This window comes from Glycine max, chromosome 4, assembly GCF_000004515.6.
Source record: "Glycine max cultivar Williams 82 chromosome 4, Glycine_max_v4.0, whole genome shotgun sequence".
Classification (NCBI taxonomy): Eukaryota; Viridiplantae; Streptophyta; class Magnoliopsida; order Fabales; family Fabaceae; genus Glycine; species Glycine max.
The window spans coordinates 39,724,613-39,747,689 of NC_016091.4; the positions used below are offsets into that span (position 1 = coordinate 39,724,613).

Sequence of the window (23,077 nt, forward strand, 5' to 3'; positions counted from 1 at the left end):
AAATATTTATAATATCTGTGATGCTTAAATGGAGATGACCAATGATATTTGTGATGCTGAAATAAATGTATTAGCGTAATTTATGCTAATTTACGGATGTGTTAATATTTTCGTGACTAATATGTTTGATATTTATTGCTATCATGATTGGGTGTAAATTTAGCAAGTAACATATCATTTCTATTCATTTGCATGTCTAGTAATTTTTTTAATTAAATTGGTTGACACGATATATTGCCAAAGTAATCCCTATTGTGAAAATTGATTTGATTAAAATTACATAGATTTGATCAAATAATATTATTACTATGATGATAAGTGTGTGCAACAATTATAAGGTGTTTTCATGTAAATAATAGTTGGTCCAAAGAAAGACTACTATTTAATAGAACTTATTGTCAATATTTGATCATTGCGTTGAGAGTATCAATTGCAAATTAATTTCTTTGTCCAAAGACTAGGAATTAATGTTGTGCTAGATATCTTGTGATGGGTCTGGTTTGCAAAATGTTTACACATCTTGTTATATATATCTTATATAACTTGCTTGTTTTTTTGTGAGCATGTTATTAATTTTGTGTTGTCTATTTAGCTAATATTGCTAGTGCTACTGCTCAAGTGAGTTGTCTCCCAATGCTGAATGAGACAAATTTTAAGGTCTGGAAGGAAGCCATATAAATTGTTTTTGGCTGTATGGATTTTGATTTGGCACTAAGAACGGAATGACCCACTTCCACTTTGGAAACAAGGCAAAATTTGAGAAATGGGACCATTCCAATCGGATATGCATTATGGTCATGAAGCGCTCTATTCCAGAAGCATTTCGAGGTTCCTCTATTACTGAGGGTGAAAATTAAAATAAATTTCTTTAGGAAATTGAGCCAAAAATGAGAAGCCGAAAGCGAGTAACCTTTTGGCACTTATCTCCATGAAGTATAAGGGCCAAACTTAATACAAGGGAATACATAATGGAAATGTCTGACTTGACATCAAAATTGAAAGCACTTAAACTAGAGCTTGGTGAAGACCTGCTCGTGCATTTAGTTTTGATCTCACTTCCTGCACATTTTGGGCAATTCAAAATGAGCTATAACATATTGTCTCTTAATGAGCCTATACCTCATTGTGTGCAAAAGGAAGAGAGGCAGCAGAAAGACAGACGTGAAAGTGCTCATTTAAGCTTGATCTCTTAGAATAAGACAAGAAAGAAAAATAAGGGTGTTGTGGAAGGGTCTTCTTATCAAAAGAAACAAAAGAAAGATGAAGAATGAATTTACCTGTTACTTCTACAATAAGTTTGGACACATGAAGAAAGAATGTCCAAGGTATGCTGCATGACGTGTAAAAGAAAGGTAAATCTCTTGCTCTTGTTTGTTCTAAAGTTAATTTAGCTTTTGTACCTAAAGATACTAGGTGGGTGAATTCTGGTGCTACCACTCACATTAGTATAACCATGCAGGGTTGCCTATGGAGCCGACTACTAAGTGATGATGAAAGATTCATATTCATATTTGATATTTGTGGGTGATGACAAAAGAGTTATAGTAGAGGCTATAGGAACTTTTAGATTACATTTGAAAATTGGATTTTATTTGGATTTATTCGAGACTTTTGTGGTACTGTCTTTTAGAAAGGATTTGATTTCAATTTCTAGTTTGGACAAATTTGGGTTTTCTTGTTCATTTGGAAATAATAAAGTTAGTCTCTAACAATATTCAAATTTGATTGGTTTTGGTTCTTTAATTGATAATCTATATATGTTAGATGTTATTTGTTCCTACAATGAAATATTGCAAACAAACTCATGTGGTACAAAACGAAAATTAAATGAGAATTTTCCCACCTTATAGCACAAACGCTTAGGTCATATCTCCAAACGGAGAATTCAAAGACTTGTGCCGGATGAAATTCTTGAACCTTTAGATTTATAAGACTTTAAAGTTAGTGTTGAATGCATAAAGGGAAAACGAACAAACATGAGAAAATTAGGTGCTGAAAGAGCTAAAGATGTCAGGGAACTAGTATATATGGACATTTGTGGTCCTTTTCAACACCTTCTTGGATTGGACAACAATATTTTATCTTGTTCACAGATGACTACTATAGATACAATTACTTCTATTTGTTACATGAGAAGTCTCAATTGCTAGATGTTTTTAAGAGTTTCAAGGCTGAAGTTGAACTTCAACTTGGAAAGAAAATTAAGGCTTCAAATCTGACCATCGTGGTGAGTACTATGACAGATATGATGGATCAAGAGAATGTTTAGGACCTTTTGGGCTTTTTCTCAAAGAGTGTGGAATTGTTCCGCAATACATTATGCCAGGCAAACCTAGCATGAACGGTGTAGCAGAACGATGAAACCAAACTCTTAAGGATATGATGAGAAGTATGGTTAGTCATTCTTCTTTGCCAGAGTCGCTTTGGGGAGAAGTCTTAAAGACCGCAACTTACATCCTTAATAGGGTGCCAAGTCACTACTACAAAATATAGATTTAACATCACTCGATTAACATCGGTTTTTCAAAAAACCGATGTTAAGAAAAGCACGGTGGCATTTTTGTAAATAAGTTGAGTTAGTTAACATCGGTTTTTAAAAAACCGATGTTAACATCAAGTGGTTAACATCGGTTATTGAAAAACCAATGTTAACATCAACTGGTTAGCATCAGTCTTTTAAAAAACCGATGTTAACTAGTTGATGTTAACATTGGTTTTCTTTATAAAACCGATGTTGGGTTATAGATAAATTAAAACCTAGAAGGCTCTCCCCCCGCGCACTAGCTCAGTCTCAGAAACGAAACAAAAGCCTCTTTCTCCCTCGCCGCGAAGATCTGTCACTGTGGTCTCCTCCACACCATCGTCGTCGCTGGGGTTCGTGACCGCCGCGGTCTGTTGGAGTCCGACTTCAGCATTCAACACTAACACCAACACTGCAGTTTCAGTCAGGTAATTCCTTCTCTGTAATTTCTTGAAATGAGCTTTGTTAAGTTAAACCCTATATGGCTATTTCTCACCACCACCATACTCCACAGTTAACCCCATGCTTCAGACTACCTTACTTTAGTTAGGGTTTGTACAAGTAAACTTCAAACGACTGTAACTTTTGATAGGAATGTCCGTTTGAGGCCCATAATATGTCAAAACACTCGAAATTGAAGGAGGAATCCCTGGGAAAATCCCCGAAGGTCAACCGATTTTTCCAGAAAATACCTCTAAGTAGGTGAAAAATAGGATTTAAGATTTAACCACCGATTTTTCCAAAAGTTTCAAGTTTTGTTATTCTATAATAACCCAGTTTGGTCAATTTGCCCTGTATATCTCCTTGGGTATGTTGATGACATTATAATTACTGGCAGTAATATTCCTTTAATTCAACAAATTACCTCTCAAGCAAGTATATCTATGTTGATGCCAAGTTCTAATATTTATTTTCTCTTCTTTGGCTTTTGGTTGCTTTTCAGCGACAGATTTAGTTGCAAGGCGTAGGGAGTACCTCTACCTCTACCTTGGTGGTTTGCTTTCTTCTGGGTTGTTCATTCATCAAATGCACTCTTCAAGTTTGAGGTAACTAGCAATGTTGTTCTATTCTTTTAGTGTGACTGATAAGCTATATTATTAATAGAAACATCATGTATTAGATATATTCTATTCTGGATGATAAGCAAGTAAACCCTAATATTGAATGATCTTGGTCCAAATGACTACATAAATCAATATGAATTAGAGCAATATACTATTGACATAGTACATAAATAGGTCATATCAGCATTAGGCAAAATTAATCAGCCTTCATTCCAAGAAACAAAAAAAATAGAAATCAACATAGAGACTTGGAACCATAATACCTTCTTTTCCAGGTTATAAACACCTTGTTTGTCTTAGCTGCCTAACACACTCCTTAAGTGCACTGTCTAGATGGGTGACTCTATCTCCAAGTGTTTAATTTCTAAGAGTCAGTGCCTGGACTTGCTTCTTTAAACTTGTCACTTCATTTTCAACCTTCTCCCAGCATGTAAGTTTATACAAATTTTGTAGTTAAGAGACAATCGAAACTTGTCACTTACATTCCCAACCGTTGCAGATAGATTTTCTGACATATTCCTCAATCCATTAGTTGCATCTCCATCCTTAATTATACTATCCTTTGTTCTGCTCCATTTTCATCTTCCTCCAATAATAAACCATCATGTCCCTTGTCTATTGTATGTGAGGTGACTTCAGCTGATTGTGCACTAATAAATGACATGTCATTAATATCTTCAGCGATGGCCACATCTTCTGAGGTAACTTTAGGGGATTGGTTATGTCCAATAGGAGATTCATTCAATGCCTGATGCTGCAAAGACAAGAAAAACTAGACTTATCATAAACTAGAAGAATAAACCAACATAATAACAAAGAGATCAACTTACTGCCTACTAAATGTTTACATTAATATTATCTAGAAAATCCTCATAATTTTCTTCACTATCCAAAGAACCAAAACAGATTGTTTTCAATGTTTCTAAAACCAAAATTCTCGAGCCTTTGTATCTAATGGCAAGGTAACTTACCCACTTGATATGTAAGAACATCATGGTAGTTTATGGCAAGGTAACTTACCCATTTGAGTGTATAAGAAATCTTTTCGCTTAGACCAAATCTGTGAGCAATTTATGAGCAATCTATGAGCATGAGTTTATGCTCGTTTGTATTTAGCAACAATGCAGCTAGGAATAGAAGCAACCACAGTGTATATTGCTTCTTTTGACATTGTAGAGTACGACATTAAAAACTGTTAAAACAAGGTGGAACTGGTTAAACCAAAGTTGTGTACACGTGGAGTTCTTTAGTGGTCTTGACACCGAAATAAATGTAATGTACCAGTTGCCATAAACGTGGTTTGTGCTTATGTAAAAACTACAAATTAGACACGATCTTCTTGTTCGATATCTATGCTTCTGATTCACACACTCAAGTATCTAAACCTACCTTTTATTTAGAGGTTACGTTTTAGGGAGAAACTCTTTTTTTATTAGTATTTATAGTACCATATGACAAATAAAATTCCTTGTTTTATAGCTATTGATTATTACTTGTTGAGATCCACTGAAATTTTTACAAAAACAACTTCAATAAATAATTGCTTCTTATAGATTTGTGTTGTTGTTGTTGATATTTATGTCATTAAAGACAACTGATATATGATATACAAATTGTGCTCATTATGAGTGAACCTTAGATTCCCGTTTGAGACTGAATGCAATGATTCTTGCAGACAGTTTGCATTAATCATTGTATTCAATCTTGAATTGTCCGTTTGAACAGTTTGGGGAGATTGATATTTTTATGGTAGATTCATGCGTTAAGGTTAACATTATTTTGTTTAATTTGATGAAATTTCGGTACAATGCATTTCTAGTTGTTCTCTGAGTGCATACTTGATTATCGAGAAATTAATTTCACCGATTTCATGTTGTGTACTTGGAGACTAATGTGAAAAGCAGTTAACAAAACCCCTTATGAACTTTGTACTGGCAAAAAACCAAGCATTAAACACTTGCATATTTGGGGTTGTCCGACTGAGGCACGACCTTATAGACTGCATGAAAGAAAGCTGGATTCAAGAACAATTAGGTGTAATTTTGTTGGCTATGCTAAATGCTCTTAGGGCTATAGTTTTTATGATCCCACTTTAAGATCCTTTTTTTGAAACGGGAAATGCGAGATTTCTTGAGGAAGTTAAGTTTGGGAAGGAAGAGATTTTGATAGTGCTCAAGTACTCATACCTATTATTGTTCAAGAAACAACTCCAGTAATAGAAAACATTGTTTCAATGATTGTTGATGACATTGTTCAAGAACAAAACAACAATGAGGTTTTCCCTCAAATACCTATACAACAACTTAACAACCTCAAGAAGTGCCATTAAGGAGATCTGTTAGATAGTTGATTATATTATCCTTCTCCAAGAACATGAGGATGACATTGGTTTAACAAAGGATGATCCAATCAACTTCTGTCAAGCTATGCGTAGTTTTAACTCTCCAAATTGGATTGATGCCATGAAGAATGGATGAAATCCAAAGACAATGGCATTTGGAATCTTGTCGAATTGCCTAAAGGTGTGAAACCTATTGGTTGCAAATGGATATTTAAAACCAAAAAGGATTCAAAGGCCAATGTTGAGAGATATAAGGCTCGTCTAGCTGCTAAAGGTTTAACTCAAAAGGAAGACATTGACTATAAAGAAACCTTTTCTCCACTATCTACAAAGGATTCTTTTAGAACAATAATGACATTGGTAGCTCATTATGATTTAGAGCTACATCAGATGGATGTTAAAACTACGTTTCTAAATGGTGACATTGAAGAAACGATTTATAAGGTGCAACCATAAAACTTTGTATCAGGTGACTCAAAGTCTATTGTTTGCAAACTAAAAAAATCCATCTATGGTTTGAAACAGACTTCTCGGCAATGGTATTATAAGTTCTATCAAGTCATTACCTCATATGGTTTTGAGGAAAATGCAGTTGATGATTGTGTGTATCACAAGTTCAGTGGGAGTAAATACTTATTCTTGGTGTTATATGTCGATGATACACTGCTTGCTATCAGCGATATAGGCTTCTTACAAGAGATTAAAAAAAATTTAACAAAATTTTTTGAAATGAAAGATCTTAGCAAAACCTCTTTTGTGTTAGGTATTAAGATACTAAGAGATTGCTCTCAAGGTATCCTAAGGTTGTCACAAGAGAGTTATATCGATAAGGTCCTAGATAAATTCAGCATGAAAGATAGTAAACCATGCAATACCCTGATAACCAAAGGAGACAAATTTAGCCTCAAACAATGCCCCAATAATGACCTTGAAAGAACAGAGATGCAAAAGATTCCTTATGCGTCAGTTGTAGGAAGTCTAATATACGCTCAAGTTTGAACTCGTCTCAATATAACATTTATGTTAGGAGTTCTGGGCAGATATTTGAGTAATCCTGGAATGCAATATTGGAAAGTAGCAAAATGTGTAATGTGTTACCTAAAGAGAACAAAAAGATACATGCTCACTTATCAGAGTATGAGAATTTGGAGATCATTGGGTACTCAGACTCTGATTTTGCTGGATGTCAAGACAACAAACGCTCCACATCTAGATACATATTTATGTTGGCTGGAGGAGCTATCTCTTGGAAGTCTACTAAACAGATTCTCGTAGCTTCTTCGACCATGACCACAAAGTTCATTGCTTGTGAAATTTTAAGAAATTTTGTCATTGGTTTGTGTGTGGTCGATGGTATTGAAAGACAATTGAGGATTTATTGTGATAATAAATCAATAGTTCAATACTCCAACAATAATAGGAGTATAACCAAGTCAAAATTCATTGACATTAAGTTTTTGGTTGTTAAGGAAAGAGTTCAGAATAGACAGATTTCCATAGAACACATAAGGACTAATTCCATGCTAATTGATCCACTTACTAAAGGTTTGATACCTAAAGTTTTTCATGAGTTCACTGTTAATATGGGTGTAATTCTTAATAGTATCTTAGTTTAGTGGAAGTCTCATTTGTGTTCTATATTCTATGCTTTTCGTATGTGTATTGTTTGGATTTCTTGCAGAAACAAAGTTGAAGTTTATCATTTCATTCTGAGCTTACTTTGTTTGCAATATTTATGTTGTGTTTTGGATTGATCTCTATAAATAATAAATTTTGGACTAGTTGAAAATGAACATGAATGAGATCACATTACATGTTATTTTCATGCCGCTTATTCATATTTGATCTATGTCATCAAGTATAAGTGATAATGGTGATCATTGAAGCTTAGTCACATTAGATTGTAATGAAAACTGCAATGGTTCCTTGTTGTTATATAAGATGAACCAGATTGTTTAAGGGAAGTCTAAAAGTAAATATCATAAGGTTGCACTCCTAAAGACTTTTGTAGTATAAATGGCTAAAGTTAATATGAAGCCAAGTGAGAGAATGTTAGAAATTTTATAATTTCTAATTAATTAATTAATGTAGGCTACATATTATATTATAACATTTATATTGGTTATTTATATTTTTTTTATGGGCTCAATATAAGTGATCTAATTTGGTGAATCTATTAGACTATCAACAAAAATTTGATATGTGCTTAATGAGCGAAAACTAGTTTGGCCCATTAAGGAATAATGAGAATGTTAATCGGTTTAAAACCTGAGGCACGGTTATGGTCTCCAATACACCAAATAAAAAAATAGTTTATCCTCTCCTCATCTGAAGAGAAAATGAAGGTCCCATAAGAAATAAAGAGATTTGGTTGATGAAGGTCATTAAACCAATTGTTTGTGATTGTTCTCCAGATTTCGTATTTGTTTGATCAATCATTATGGATCCAGGTATTCATAAAACTCTTCTCGATAATCTAACGTAATGTATTCATGGTGATTATTAGTATTTTATAAAGATCCCCTAAAATTCCAACATTATAATCTCTCTTTTTAAAAGTTATTGCGAGAAAATCTTGATTCACAAAAAGGAATTTACCTATGTTTTAAATGATTAAAAGAAGAATTAGTAAAATTTCTAAGAATTTATTCAAACCCCCTGTTTCTATATTCCCGATTTGATCCACACATTTTTAAGCACCTTATCGAAAATGTTTTGTTTTTAAGGAAACACTTTCTAAAACTCAAACAAACACATATTTTAGTCTTGTTTTTTGTTTTCTTAAAAAATGAAAACTGAAGACACTTAAACCAAATGCCCTGCATTCTCATGTTGGTTTAAAACTTTACGGGTATTATTGATTTCTAAGAATGTTATAACTTTTATTTTTACTGTAACTTCTTAAACTTTTATTCCCATGAAGAGGATTGACAAAGTGACATTCTCATGGGGATACATGAAGGAATTTTGTTTTTTAACTAAAGGAACAAGGAAAGTTAATTTTTTTTTGTTTAGATCATATGTATTCTCAACCGAAGGTAATTATGTTCGAAGTGGATAATTTTTGTTTTCTATTTTGAGAAATAAACTAGTTTTAAATTTTCAGGTTATGTTGTTTGACACGTCAAATGTGTTATTTTGTTTAATTTGGTATAATGGTTTTTTGTCATATGGTTGAGAGGTATTAAAACTGAATTTTTATTTATATATCGACTAAAATCAAATTTTTAAATATTTAAGCAGATAAAATATATTTTATAACATCAATAATTATTTTAAAGACAAAATAAAGGAAAATATTAACGTCTATGACATTTATTTATTACAATCTATTAAACTGAAGTACGAGCTATCGAGTTGACTCGTAAGCTACTTTACATATTTTGGTATGTTAACAAAAATGCTTGTCACTTTAAGTTTTTAAGTGTCAGTTTTATATTCCCAATTTTAATTGATTTCATTATATATTAAATGTGCATCACTCCAAGATAATTGCATTATTTATAGAATTATTCATTTTAATTTGCTTTATAGTCTTTTCACTATTCTAACAAAGTGATGAATGTATCTAGAAAATACACTTTAAAGATACTATTCTCTCTTCTATCTGCACACTTAAGATTTCCTCTTAGAAGTGGCTTTAGGACATCTCTAAGGACTAAAACTTAAGATACTCACTTTAAGTATCTTATAGGATATTAATTTTTTTTTTTTTTTAAGAAACTTTGGAGATTGATTGCTTAGATAAGATACCTATACTAAAACTTAACCTACAATGGCAACTAGACTTGTTCCAACAACAAAAGAAAAAAAAATTATCCTAAGAAATTCATCAAGTATCTTCTATGGGAGATGATCTTAGTGTTTTTGGTAATCCCAAGAAATGCATTCTTGATTTTCTCGCATAACTTCAGTAATCTCTAGGGTTTGAAATCCCTCTCTTAGCAATTATACGTAGTGATCAGTGGGCCTGAAGGTTTAGAAGCATGGATTGTGCAAAGAAGTTAGATTACTTATCGATGAAGAAGGGTGAAGGTGATCAAGATTCCAGATGTGAAGGATCTTGATCCAGTGAATGAGAATACTCTGGAATATCATAGTTTTAAATTGCGGTCTACAATCACAATTGCGATAGCAACGTTAAGGTATTTTGACACTTCGCAATCGTATCACAATCACAATTGGGGCTACATCAGTAGCATTTTCCTACAATTGCCTACAATGCAAAGGTTTTTTGACTCACCGCAACCATAATTTAAAATCATGGGGAATACTGTTGGTTGGTTGGGAAAGTTCTTGCGCAGGGTCAGCGAATGCGAAGGCTCTTAAGGCAACAAAGGCCCAAGCAAGGAAAATGAATGAGGAGTAGAAGTTAGGGATGTTGAAAGAAACCTGTTTACTTTTCGTTTCTTTCAAAAGGACAAATATGGTGATGAAATTGGAACCATGGAACTTTGATCGTAAACTGGTGGTGATTAGTGAACTAAAATAGAGAGACAAGTCCCAGTATGGTGGATCTCACTCGTTTCCCTTTTTGGGTGAGGGTATATGATTTACCATTCAACATATGAATCAAAAGAGTGGCGAAATGATTGTAGATACAATGGGATAGCATAGTAGAAATTTGGAAGTAAGGAGGAGGCTATAAAGGTATCATAATTTAAATATGAAAGACTTCGCATTTTTTTTGTTATGGTTATGGAGGACTGGATCACCAACTGAAGTCATGTGATTTGAGGGACGAAAACTTTGATGATGAGGAGGAAATTTACAGCCTTCCACACGGCCACTAGTTGAGAGTGTATGTTAAGGAGGAAGCAGTGGGAGAAAGTGGCCAGAATTAGGATGAAGTGGGAAGAAGAATATTGAGAGTGGTGACATGAAAGTTCTCAGTTGGAATGGTCGCGGGCTTGGGAGCCCAAGAACTATTTGGTCTCTAGGAGATTATTACACGATGAAGTGTTAAGCTCAAAGAACTCCTAGGACACTTGAAGCAAGTGCCCTTTCTTCATTATAGAGGTTCCTCATGTCACATATAATCTTGCATGCTCTAACTCATTTCTCGAGCCAAACAATGGTTCTTCATTTGATTTTGCTTTATTATGACTGAGAAGACTTGCTAGAGAAGGAAGTGTTTGTACATTTGATTAAGGTCTTGGAAGGTTTTCTTCTTGGGTTGCTCTACATTCACTTTCTTGCCATTGCAACATGCCATTGATTCTTCAGACTGTTATATTGACTTGGAAATTTGATCAGAAGATCACTAGGTGTTGAATAATGACACTTGACTATGACTTTTTCTAATAAAAAAGAACACAACTTCTAAAGTTTAATTCTTTCTTATGCTTTCAACTTGGATTTCATATGCTTTGTTAGAAGAGTTTATCCTTGCATAATACTTTGGATGAAAATAATTATCTAATTAATACTTTGCTTGATAAAGAGTGTTCAATTTATGCGACGACGCAATTAATGAGATCCAAATTTCAATGATACTACTTAATTAAAACTAATATCTTTAACATAATTAAAAGCGTCATTTTAAAATAATGAACAACTATATTTTTAAATAAAAAAATCTCATCATGTCAACAAATTTAAAGTAAATTTAATTAAAAATAAATAGAAGATTATGTTAAAAATCATAATGAGGTTGGATTATAAATTACGAGAAATAATTACTGATAATACCTTATTTTATAAAAAATTTACTAACTTGTTAGTCAATTTTAAGAATACTTATTATTATTTTCTATTTTTTACTGCAATATTGTCTATTAAATAATATAAAAATTATAGAATTTTTTAAATATCTGAAAAAGATGATTAATAGATTTTGATTAATATAATAACAATTATCTAGTATTAGTGCAGAAAAAAATCATATATTTGCCGATCTCCAACAACATAGTTACCGCTCGTTAAATAAGTTGCTTATTTTTAAAACACTGTTGCTTAAATTTTTTTTTATTATGGGAGATGATCTTTGTGTCATATTGAATTACTTAAAATTAAGTTCCGGTTACTAAAAAAATATTTTTTGTCATTTAAGAATTATTAAGAGGGTAATTTAAGAGTTATTTAAAATTATACCATTTGAACAAAATATATAAGAGTTGTTTAATGTCATTGTAAGGACCGGTAAAAAACTCAAAATGACTTACTTAAATTACACTCATTAGAAATGCTCTGTAAACTTGCCGTACAACTTGGAGAGGGTGGAATAACAGATATTTTTTTTACACAAACATAATTTTTAATATTTTTATATACCCAATTATTCCTCCCCAAAATTAATACCCATCGATCCCTTAATACTGTATAAAGTGTGAATTAGGGAATGGGGTCCCCAATTCACACCCAATTTTTTAAACTTCTTTTTGCAACCCCTTGAAAATTAGGTACTTCCAAAACCGATTTTTGAACTTTCTTTTTATATTTTTTTTGCTTTTTCATTTTTGTTGTTGTTGTAAATTTCCTTTATTTTTTTTTAAAATACACATATAATAATAATAATAATAATAATAATAATAATAATAATAATAATAATTAATATATTTAAATATTATATTTCAATAATATAAATAATTGTTATAATTGTTAAATATTAATATATAATGTAACTAATTGGAAGACTACTTTTTGTTTATAATTATTAATATTTTTTAAAAATTAGTTTATCACAACAACAAAATAATATTATGAGTAGAGACAAACACGACACAATTAGTATTTGTGATAATCTCATAGGTATAAACAACGACAACATAAATCATGAGACATTTCAATAATTTAATGGGTATATTGGCTATTTTGACTTGTTCTTTCTTGATTATTTAGACATTTGTTCTTGGAATCACCATCGGTTTAACACAATGAATAATGCTTTGGTTGCCTCTTTTTTCTTTGGTCCATTTCAGTGCGTATATAGGTTGATCTTGGGTGATTCTTTTTTTTTCTCTCCGCATTTATGGATCATGACGCATAATTGTTCCTTCATATTTTGGCCAGGATGATGTGTGTTTCATTTGACCAAATGATCCTTTTTAAACGTTGGACAAATAATTGAGCTTGTAAACATCATCGATGAACTGTATGTAATCAACATGGACATACTTACATGCTGCAAATTACATGTGAACATGACACGTGTCGTTTTGTAATTTACCATAATCACACCATCGTTTAGTAATGTTTACAACAAATTTTTCTGGAAGACGTTGATGTCTTGGATTTAAGAATTCTTCCACTAAGGAAAAAAGTACTTTGTCGATTGAACTCAATTGCATGCATGTAGTTAGCCTTTTTTTCTTCGGCCTCAATGATCTTGTCAACATTTTCTGCCAATTCTTTACTCGACGCCATCATTGTTATGACTTCTAAGCCCTTTTTGACAAAGTATTCATTGCATCATTTTTTTAATGCCAAATTCATGGCCTCGATAAAATTTGTTGTCATGTGACCCCATCGTCGTCCGTTATCCCAAGCAATAGTCCATTTTTCTTTTAAGATCTTCTCTAGTTAGTCAATCGCTTGCTTATTTTTTTTTCATTTCATTGTTGGAGTAATATGCAAATTTGGGCTCAGTCATGGAATACCCCGACATTTGATCAACAAAATATATTAACATTGTTTATCAATATAATGTAAAGTTTATTGAAAATTAATAATTCTTTGGTTGTGGAACTTACCCATGCTAATAACTTATTTCCTTAGACCTGACTTGTTGAAATGTCTCATGAAGTTTTGTGCAATGTGTATAATGCAATACACATGTACTAAGTTGTCTAGTGTCTACCCATTACCATATAGCTTGTAAGCACTTGTTTATTGAAATGTGCTTATCCGACATTAGGCACAATCCATGTTGCTTTGCCACATGCCTTTTTAAGTTTTGGAGGAAAAAAATACTAGGCTTCTGCAGTCTCACCCTCAATAAGGGAAAATGCAATCAAAAGGATGTGGCTGACCCCATCTTATGTGATTGCAACTAACAATGTTCGTTCATACTTCTCGTAAAGAAGAGTACCATTGACCTAAACTATTGGTTTGCAGTATGCAAATCCATCGACAAGTACCTTAAATGTCCAAAAAAGGTGATGGTACGTTGCATAACCAGTAAGTAGTTGTCGTTGTTCATCATAAGTTGGCTTCAACTATTGCTCAACAATGGTTCCAAACACAAATGTTCGAAGAGCTAAGAGCAATTCGGGTAAATCCTCATAGGATTGCTCCAAGTTGTCATTCGCCTGTTCGATCGCCCATTGTTTTGCTAGCCAAGCCTTTCTGCATATGGTGGTGTAGTTGTACAATTATTTGATGTGGGTTATGAAGTTTGGTATTGACATAGTTGCTCATTCTATACCATTGTTATGATGCTTGTACCGATCACGTCACACCTAAGCTTTATGTGATCTTGTGACATCATTATTGACACACAAGTGTGAGGTTCTTTTAGTATTTTTTTATCTCCCATTGATATTAAGTACGTGCCCCTATTGAGCTCTTAACTTGTTGGAAAAAAAATAATATATTAGTGTTTTAAAATATTAAAATTATGCATAAGTCAATTACTTAATTTACTGAAGGTAGTTTAAAATAATTTACCTCCATTTGCATGTTTTGTGGATACATTTCAATATCATAAGTCAGTCCTTGATTTTGTGACCTTATAAGATTTGTTATTCTCTATATAGTAAATATTTACTACATATTTGACATAAGCTTTGTTGAGAAAACGTATTCCCTATTCATAGACGGGTTCTTTTGGGTAGTCCATCAAGTGGCCAAATTCGTGATCTTCCTAAGGTTCGTTGTTGCCTATGTCATGCATGTGTTTGGTGTACTATAGGCAAACTCAATATCTAATAATGGCTCGCTATTTAGGTTTTGGTTGTCATCCTCATCTACATCATCTTTGTTGTCATTGTTCAAATGTATTTCCTCATCTTCACTAAATGGACCAACTTCTTCAATAGGTGCACCATCCTCTACGTACTAAGGTTGAGATTGTTGTGGCGTGGGCAAAGGATCTACAATTAGGACACTCCATGATACATGCTGCATAATCCTTAAAGCATAATGAATAGGTTGTTCATATCCATAAAATGTTGGTGATTAAATTAGTCGGGTATATGTTGGGTCAATCAACAATTGTGCATATGACACAAGGTTGATGTCCCATTCATACTATTGAGTTTGGCTGTGGTTGAGATCAAATGTTGGTTGGTACTACTTGTAAATTGGTTGTTGGGATGTTTCAAAATATGTTGGCCGGTATGATTGGTAATTTTGTTGAGGAATTAGGATGGGTGTGTCAACATCAACGTATGTGACAAACAACTCAAACCTAGAAAAAACATGGTTGTTGCTTGAATATCATGAACATACTATCTATTATCGAGTCTTCCTCAAGATTTATGGATGTGTACCTTAGTAACCCTTGACCTATTGTCAAAAGGTATCTATAAACCACATCCTTAATCTGTTGGGTTTGTTTGAGTTTTATTTCTTGGTGTTTATCTCTATGCAATGCTTCTAATGTGATGCCTTGTGTCACATGCACGTTTTTTGGAATAGAACTCCACTCCTTCAACGGAGTCACGCATTTCCCCATCGTAATGGATAATAGTTTGAATGGTTTGCTTTCGAGTGGACATTATATTGGGATGAGCTAATGACAAAACTAAGATTGTGTTTTGGTAATATATATGGATACAAAAAGATAAGAGAGCTTCAGAATGTGATAGCAAGATAGTTTTTGAAGTTGCAATTCAGAGTAACCTAATAGATATTTAAATATTGGTTATGAAGATCATTGGGTTCGCATGTGATATAGTTGAACATTGTCCGCTAGTCACAAATCAATATAATGGTACAGTGTTGCTGGGTTTCTCTAACATAACACTAATAAATAAGCTTTAATAGATATAGTTGAACAATAACAGTATACCCTAGTCAATTATGAAACAACTTTAGATAGTATGAAATTGACACACCACTTCCTCAAGCTCCACAAGGCCTAAAAACTCATAAAAAAGTGTCGAAAAAAAAAAGAAAAAAATCACCTTTGTTTCAAAATTTTATTCCACGAGGACAACTTTTTACCTATATGATTATGTGTATTAGGTATTTTGGTTCAAATAATATTTTGTTCCTATAATTTTGATGTCGATAATACAACTTTCAAAACTCCAATCAGCCTAAAAACGAATAAAAAAGTGTCCAAAAATAAGAAAAAATACTTTTACTTCAAAATCTCATTCCATAAGGACAACTTTTGACCCCTATATGGTTATATGTATCTGGTATTTTGGTTCAAATAATGTTTTATTCTCATATTTTTCATGTTGATGAAGCCAATAATACAACTTTCAGAACTCCAATCAGCCTAAAACACACATAAAAAGTGCCAAAAAACAATAAAAAAATTATTTTTACTTCAAATTTCATTTCCTAAGGGTAACTTTTGACATCCATACGATTATGCATGTATATCAGGTATTTTGGTTCAAATAATGTTTCTTACCCATAGTTTTCAGGTTGGTGAAGTCAACAATACAACTTTGAGGACCTCAATCAGCTTAAAAACGCATAATAAGTGTCAAAAAAATAAGAAAAAAAATCATTTTTCTTCAAAATTTCATTCCATGAAAGTAATTTTTGACACCTATATGGTTATGTGTATTGTTCAAATAATGCTTGATTCTCATAGTTTTAATGTCAATGTCAATAAAGCTGAGGGAAAAACTTTTAGAACTCCAATCAGTCTAAAAATACATGCAAAAACTGCCAAAAAAATAATAAAAAAACCACTTTTACTTCAAAAAAAAATTTTTATATGAGGATAACTTTTGATGCCTGTATAATTATGTTTATAAGGTATTTTGGTTCAAATAATACTTCATTCTCATAATATTATTTGGTTGCTCTAATAAACCAATTCTTAAAAAATATTGATAATTATAAAAAATTACTCTTCCAATTAGTTACATTATATGTTAATATTTAACAATTATAATAATTATTTATATTATTAACATATAATATTTAAATATATTACTAATTATTATTATTATTATTATTATTATTATTATTATTATTATTATTATTATTATTATTATTATTATTATTCTGTGTATTTTTTTTATAAAAAATTAAAGAAAATTTTCAAAAAAATAAAAAAATGATTCAGAAATCGGTTTTGGAAGCACCAAGGGGATGCAAAAAGATACTTAAAAAATTGGGAGTGAATTCAAGACCTCATTCCGAAATTCACACTTTGTACCGTATCGACTATCGAGGGATAATTGGGTATATAATTTTCGGGGAGGAATAATTAGATATATAAAGATATTAAAAGGTACAATAAAAAAATCGAATAACATATACAAACAAAAATATAGTGTTTTACAACCTAAAATGTGCCTACTAGATAAGCCACTCTTAAAAGTGATGATAATATCTTTGGAGACATTTAGGATGCATGGTTCCAAAGTTACATTTAAGAAAGTCAACACAATTCAATCCATACATAAAATTGTTAAATGAAATACCATTTTCCTTTTTTTTTCATATATTAATAATATTTTAAAAAATTTAATATTCCTTTTTATGTTCATTCCTCTTTTATTTATGAAAAGTGTAATTTTTTTTCAATATTACTTTAAATTTTTAACAAAAAAACATAAATAAGAACAAATTTTTATTTTAAAAATAATTAACTAAAAAGAACATAAGTAATTAACACAATAATAGAAGGGATAAATAATTTTCTCTTTCCCTTTAGATATTCAAATTTCCGGATAAGAAGTGGCCCTCGTAAGTTTGATAGAAATGGAAAAAGTCAAGATCCAATCCAATGCTGAACTAATAATTTGTTGTTTATTTAATGTCAACCATGAAATAAGTTATAACAGGATAATTGCCACATGTTAAATTTATACTACCAATAATATTTTCCTTTTATTTAATAAAATAAGAAAAGTACCCATTTAATAAATGTCTTTTCTATTTTTATTTTTAAATGAAAAAGAACTAAGTCATGTATAAAATTCAGTGCACTGATAACACAAACTTGAGTGCAGCTTATATATATTAACATCGTATTTAAGTTATTAAATAATTTTATCGCAATCTTTTATTTAAATCTTCCCTCAGGAGACTAAAGTTTAATTTATTTATTTATTTATAAATCATAGATATCCTTCATCCTTCTTCAGAAACAATCTCATTAGAGCTAAATAAGATCATGGCATTTTTATGCAGTTTGTAATAGATTAAAGGTTAATATTATTATAATTTTATTGTTAAGTGAAACCACTATGTCATTTTTAGGTACTAAACTTAGCAATCCCATTGAGCTTAATTATACAAGTTGACTAGATTCTATATTTTAAAGATTTTTCTTTTGTTTCGGCCAGCGACGTCTTGATAACTTTCTTTCATTTTTCTTATTCTTCTTTTCTTTTTCTTTTTAAATTTTCCCAAGACAAGATAGAAGATGATTTAAGACTAATATGTAAATAAAAAATAATAATAGTAAATATCATTTATGGTCGATTTGGAAGAAATAAAAATGAAAGGAAAGAAAATAGAGAGAGAAAAAAAACAGATAACAATATCTTTTTCTTTATTTGGTTGGAGAGAAGATAAAAGAAAAATGAGAAGAATGCTTGAATTCTAAAAACGAAAATTATTTTTTTTTCTTTTCACTTTTTCTTCCATATTTTAAACTTTTCTCTTCTCTATCATTTTCTTTCCTCTCTATCAAACATAGGGTTACAAATTTTTTTTTATCAGATAAATTTCATTACTGTAACTAAGTAAAGACACAAGTCACACTGTAAAAGAAAAGTATAACAAGCCAAAATCCTAATTACTAAAAGTGAGTCAGCAACAAAACTTTTGGAATTTGCGAAAACTCTATATTCTAATCTTTGTGCCTTAATTTTCAAACAAAGTATTAACTTGCATAATCTTATTCTATAGTAGCCAAAGTCCTTATTAAGCTATTTGTTAAGCATATAATTCAGTGGAAGGCCATATAGAAAAAGATAGTGTTGAACAAGCAGACGAACCATCTCTTTCTAGCGTTTATGCAATGACCCTGCACAAATTTGAAGATAAGTTTAACTAAGAAAAAAGAATTAATTTTATGATTATAATACCATTTAGAACAGTTGCCTAAAGATTAGAATACCCTTACTCAGATGCAATTAGTTACTTGTGCTAGTTGACAAAGCAATGTAACATTGTCAGCTGCTACAGCTAAGTAAATCAAAGTCTCCCCCCATAGTCTGCCAGTGATCAAACCATCTAGCTCTGCCAACAAGTGCCGTTTTGCAAGCTGCACCATGTAGTTGGCCCTGACACATTAATAGACATCCAAGCCCAATGGCCCCAATTGTTGCATCTCACCCTTTCTACAATGATTAAATTAGGATCTAAGTTTTTGTTTCCTTTTTTCTTTTGTTACCCATAACCCACTATTGGGTGAAATTCCCCATCTACAGTGTCACTTAGCACAATTATAGTTACTAAAGTTAGCAGCACCTTGTGTGAAGTTATGCGCGTTGTTATAATTAGTAAATTACATAGTTGTGGTCCAGCCCCACTTCCCTCGTGAATTATTAATATTATTATGATGATATATTTTCTGGTGAGTACATTAGTGATAAATTAGTGAGAAGGATTTAATAACACGCCACTTGTGTGGCCAGTGAGAGAAGGAAACCAGAGATAGATAGATGGGTGGTCAAGTTTTTATGGTAGGTGACTAAACAACCACCTTCAGCTCACATGCCTTCTTTATGTGTAATATAAAAACCTTGCCTTTTTATCACCGCATGTCATGTGTTATGACGTCCAGTACCTATCCCTATTTTTTCAACACCTCATTCATTTTTCTTTGATGCAAAGAAAAGATAATTACCACAAAAATGTCACTTTTGGAATTTCGCACTACAATTAGTATTCATACAAGTTGCAAGGGGGGGAGGGGGGGGGGGGGGGGGGGGTGTAAGAGTGTGTGAAAACAACACCACAAGTGTTAAAATCTGTTAAACCAAATTCATGAGCTTAAAATTTGCAGCAAGGAACTTATTCCTTGAAGTATGAACAAAGTAACCAACAAATATCACCCCCACCAAAAAAAAAAAGATAGAAAATGAAAAAGAGAAACATATGAAAAAAAGTTCCTTATGAACTTCTTGAAGAATAACAGAAATACCTCAAAGAAGACATGAATCCTGTAAAGAATTAATGAAATAAGTGCATAAACTTTTTCTATACAGTTTGGAATCTTCACTCTGAAGTTGAATTGCAGTTTGAACTTTAAACCTCTGCTGGAATGAACTATGATAGGTTTACTTTAGTTAGAAATGAGGCCAACCAGTGCCTCCTGCTTGTGATTTCCTCCTACTACCCACCAAGGTTTGTAATGCTCAGCATGGCGATGGCCAGTGCCTTCTTCCTCTGTAGAAGCAGGAAGGTTAAGGTCAAAAAAGTCCCTAATTTCAGGTGCTGCTTCCTGAAGTACAATTGTTTGACTTTGAAAATTTCTAGCACTCTCAGACCCACCAGCCAAGTGATGAGATCTCTTGTGGCCACCCAATGCTTGACCAGATGGAAAAATCTTGAGGCAAATTGAACACTCATGCACTTTCCCCTTCTTGGAATCTCTCACTGTGTTTATCTCATTGTCAAAATCAGTAATAGCAGTAGTCGTAGTAGTAGTAGTAACAGTAGTAACCATTTCATGTTCTTCCACATACTCATTCTTCAGAAGCTTATTTTCTGTTGTATGGTCAGGGGAGAGTTCTGCTTCCAACTCAGTGCTGTTCTCACTGCTCTCATTTCTTGAAGCAAAGCAACCCTTGATCCTCTTGTGACTAGCTCTATGGCCTCCAAGTGCTTGGTATGAGTGGAAGATTTTCTTGCAAGTAGTACACTCAAACTTTCCTCTCTTATTGGAGCTTTTGCTAAATTCATCTTCTGAGGGCTTGTTGTTCACCCAACTCTTCAAAGAACTTGACTTCAACTCAGAGTCCATAAAATTTGCCTTGATTGAAGTGCACTTATTGTTACTATTATGATTATCATCTGTTTCATTGTCCTCAAATGCAGAATTAGAAACCATGGTCTTGTTGACCCCAAATTCACTTCCAGGACTCTGAGTACCCAAAAGCTCTGAACTCATTTTCCCTTTTGAGTTGAGATTTGAAACATCCAAATTGCAAAACTCCCACTTCACATCCCTTGGTTTGGTGACCTTTTTCTCAGAACCATTAGAGATAACAACCCTCTTGCCCTCAGCCTTAGAATCCAAATTGGTTGGAACCAAAGAAGGAGATTCAAACTGCATTGAATTAACAGAATTGAGACCGCACCAAGGACTCACATCCCTACTAAGCATCATCAAACTCATTGCAACCTCTTCCTGCTCCTGCTCATGAGCCTCAGAAACAAGGGACACAGAAGAAGTTGAAGGGGCCATGTACCTTGTCCTTCTCCTCTTGGATCTTCTCCTTCGATTCGGAGCCGTGGCCTCATTCTCAGAGTGGCTATCATCCATCAACACCGTCATCTTCTGGCTCTGGCTAGCATTGGTGTTATTATCATTCCACGAATCTTGATCCTCCAATAATAAGCTGCTGCTGCTGTTGTTGTTTTGGGACAATTTCTCAGAGTGGCACTTCATGTGACCAAACAGAGCTTTCCAAGAGTGAAACCCTTTGCCACACTCTTTGCACAACTTGTCCAACACCAACAAAGTAGTGTTGTTGTTGTTGTTGTCCTCACTCGAATCATTGAACCTCCAAGTCTTCTTTGGATTCTCCCTCAGACCATACCCTCCTCCATTGTTAGTTCCTCCTTGATCAGAATCTCCTCCTCCACCATTGTTGTTGAAAGATGAAAGCTTCTCTGCCTCGGTTGAAACATTGGCGGTGACATGTGACCTCATGTGGCCACCCAAGGATCTTCCACAAGGGAAGCTCTTGCTGCAGAACTTGCACATGTGTTTCACTTCTTGATCTTCTTCCATTGGATTGATTTTTCAAGATCACACACACGCACGGATCAGCAAAGAAAGCAAAATTAACCACACTTTCTTGATCACCACCAACACAAGAGAAATCGATCACAAGGGAAAAACAGCAACACCCCAGATCAGCATCACATCTTGAAAGTGGTTGGAGAGAAGAAAAATAAGGAGAAGAAGAAGAAGAGAAACCCCATGTCTGAAAATTGCAAGGTGGTGAGTGCAAGATCTAAGGCAGAAAAAAAGAGGAAAAGAAAAGGGACAAGAGAACGTGTAGTAGTAGCACAAACTATTATATAAACTATAAAAGCTTTTTTTCTTTCTTTCTTGAGAATACTACTAGCTATGCACCACGCACTAGTACTAGTAGCTCATCGTGTCCTTTGGGGAAGTTGAATTGTGAAGAAAAAATCAAAGTTTGAAGAGGTGGTGGAGGAGGAGTTGAGTTGTGTGAGTTACCTTTGTTAATTTGCTAATGATAGCGATGATGGATGAGGAAGCCAAGGGAGAAAAGAACAAACAAAGGAGTGAGTGAGTGAGTGAGCGTTTGTTTCTCCAATTCTTTCTGTCTCTAAAACTTGACTATATTAGGAGGGGGAGAAATCCATGCATGGAAGCAAAGTTTTATTAATAAAAAAGAAGAAAGAAAGAAAGAAAAGAAAAGAGTGGTAAAGAGAGAGAGGGACAGCACGTGTACTCAACTGAGGATCCTACGCCACCCCTTGATCCAACGGTCTCAGATTGGTCCACGTCAGCGTCCATTTGGAACCTGCTGAAACTAACCGCATTCCTCCAAACTATTCCTTCCTTTGTCTTGCTATTAAGGAAATGCCTCTTCTTTCTTTCTCTCTCTCTGTTGTACCACTAATGCTATAAAACACTTCAAGTGAAAGGTTCCACTCTCTGGCCGTTATTCTTCTGGACTTTCTAATACTGATATGTTTCCTCATTTGTTGGATTTACAACAGATTTTTCTTGTGAGTCCCCTGCATGGCTTAGGCTTACCCTCCAATTGCTTCATATTCCACCCACCACCCAAGACTGTTTTTTAATAAAATTCATATTCTACTATTACCATTGAATAAAATTCATGTATGTTTTTTATTTGT

The 23,077-nt window shown here is 33.0% G+C and overlaps 1 protein-coding gene across 1 annotated transcript; it reads right to left on the reverse strand.

The window, feature by feature from the left end:
- Positions 1-19,976: 19,976 nt before the first annotated feature.
- Positions 19,977-22,686, reverse strand: LOC102662018 (dr1-associated corepressor homolog). The gene is made up of 2 exons (XM_006578492.4): positions 22,428-22,686; positions 19,977-22,167 (listed from the first exon to the last, which is right to left on the reverse strand). The coding sequence occupies exon 2, from the start codon at positions 21,969-21,971 to the stop codon at positions 20,298-20,300; it is 1,674 nt and encodes a 557-aa protein (XP_006578555.1). The 5' UTR covers positions 21,972-22,167; positions 22,428-22,686; the 3' UTR covers positions 19,977-20,297.
- Between the last annotated feature and the right edge of the window lie 391 nt (positions 22,687-23,077).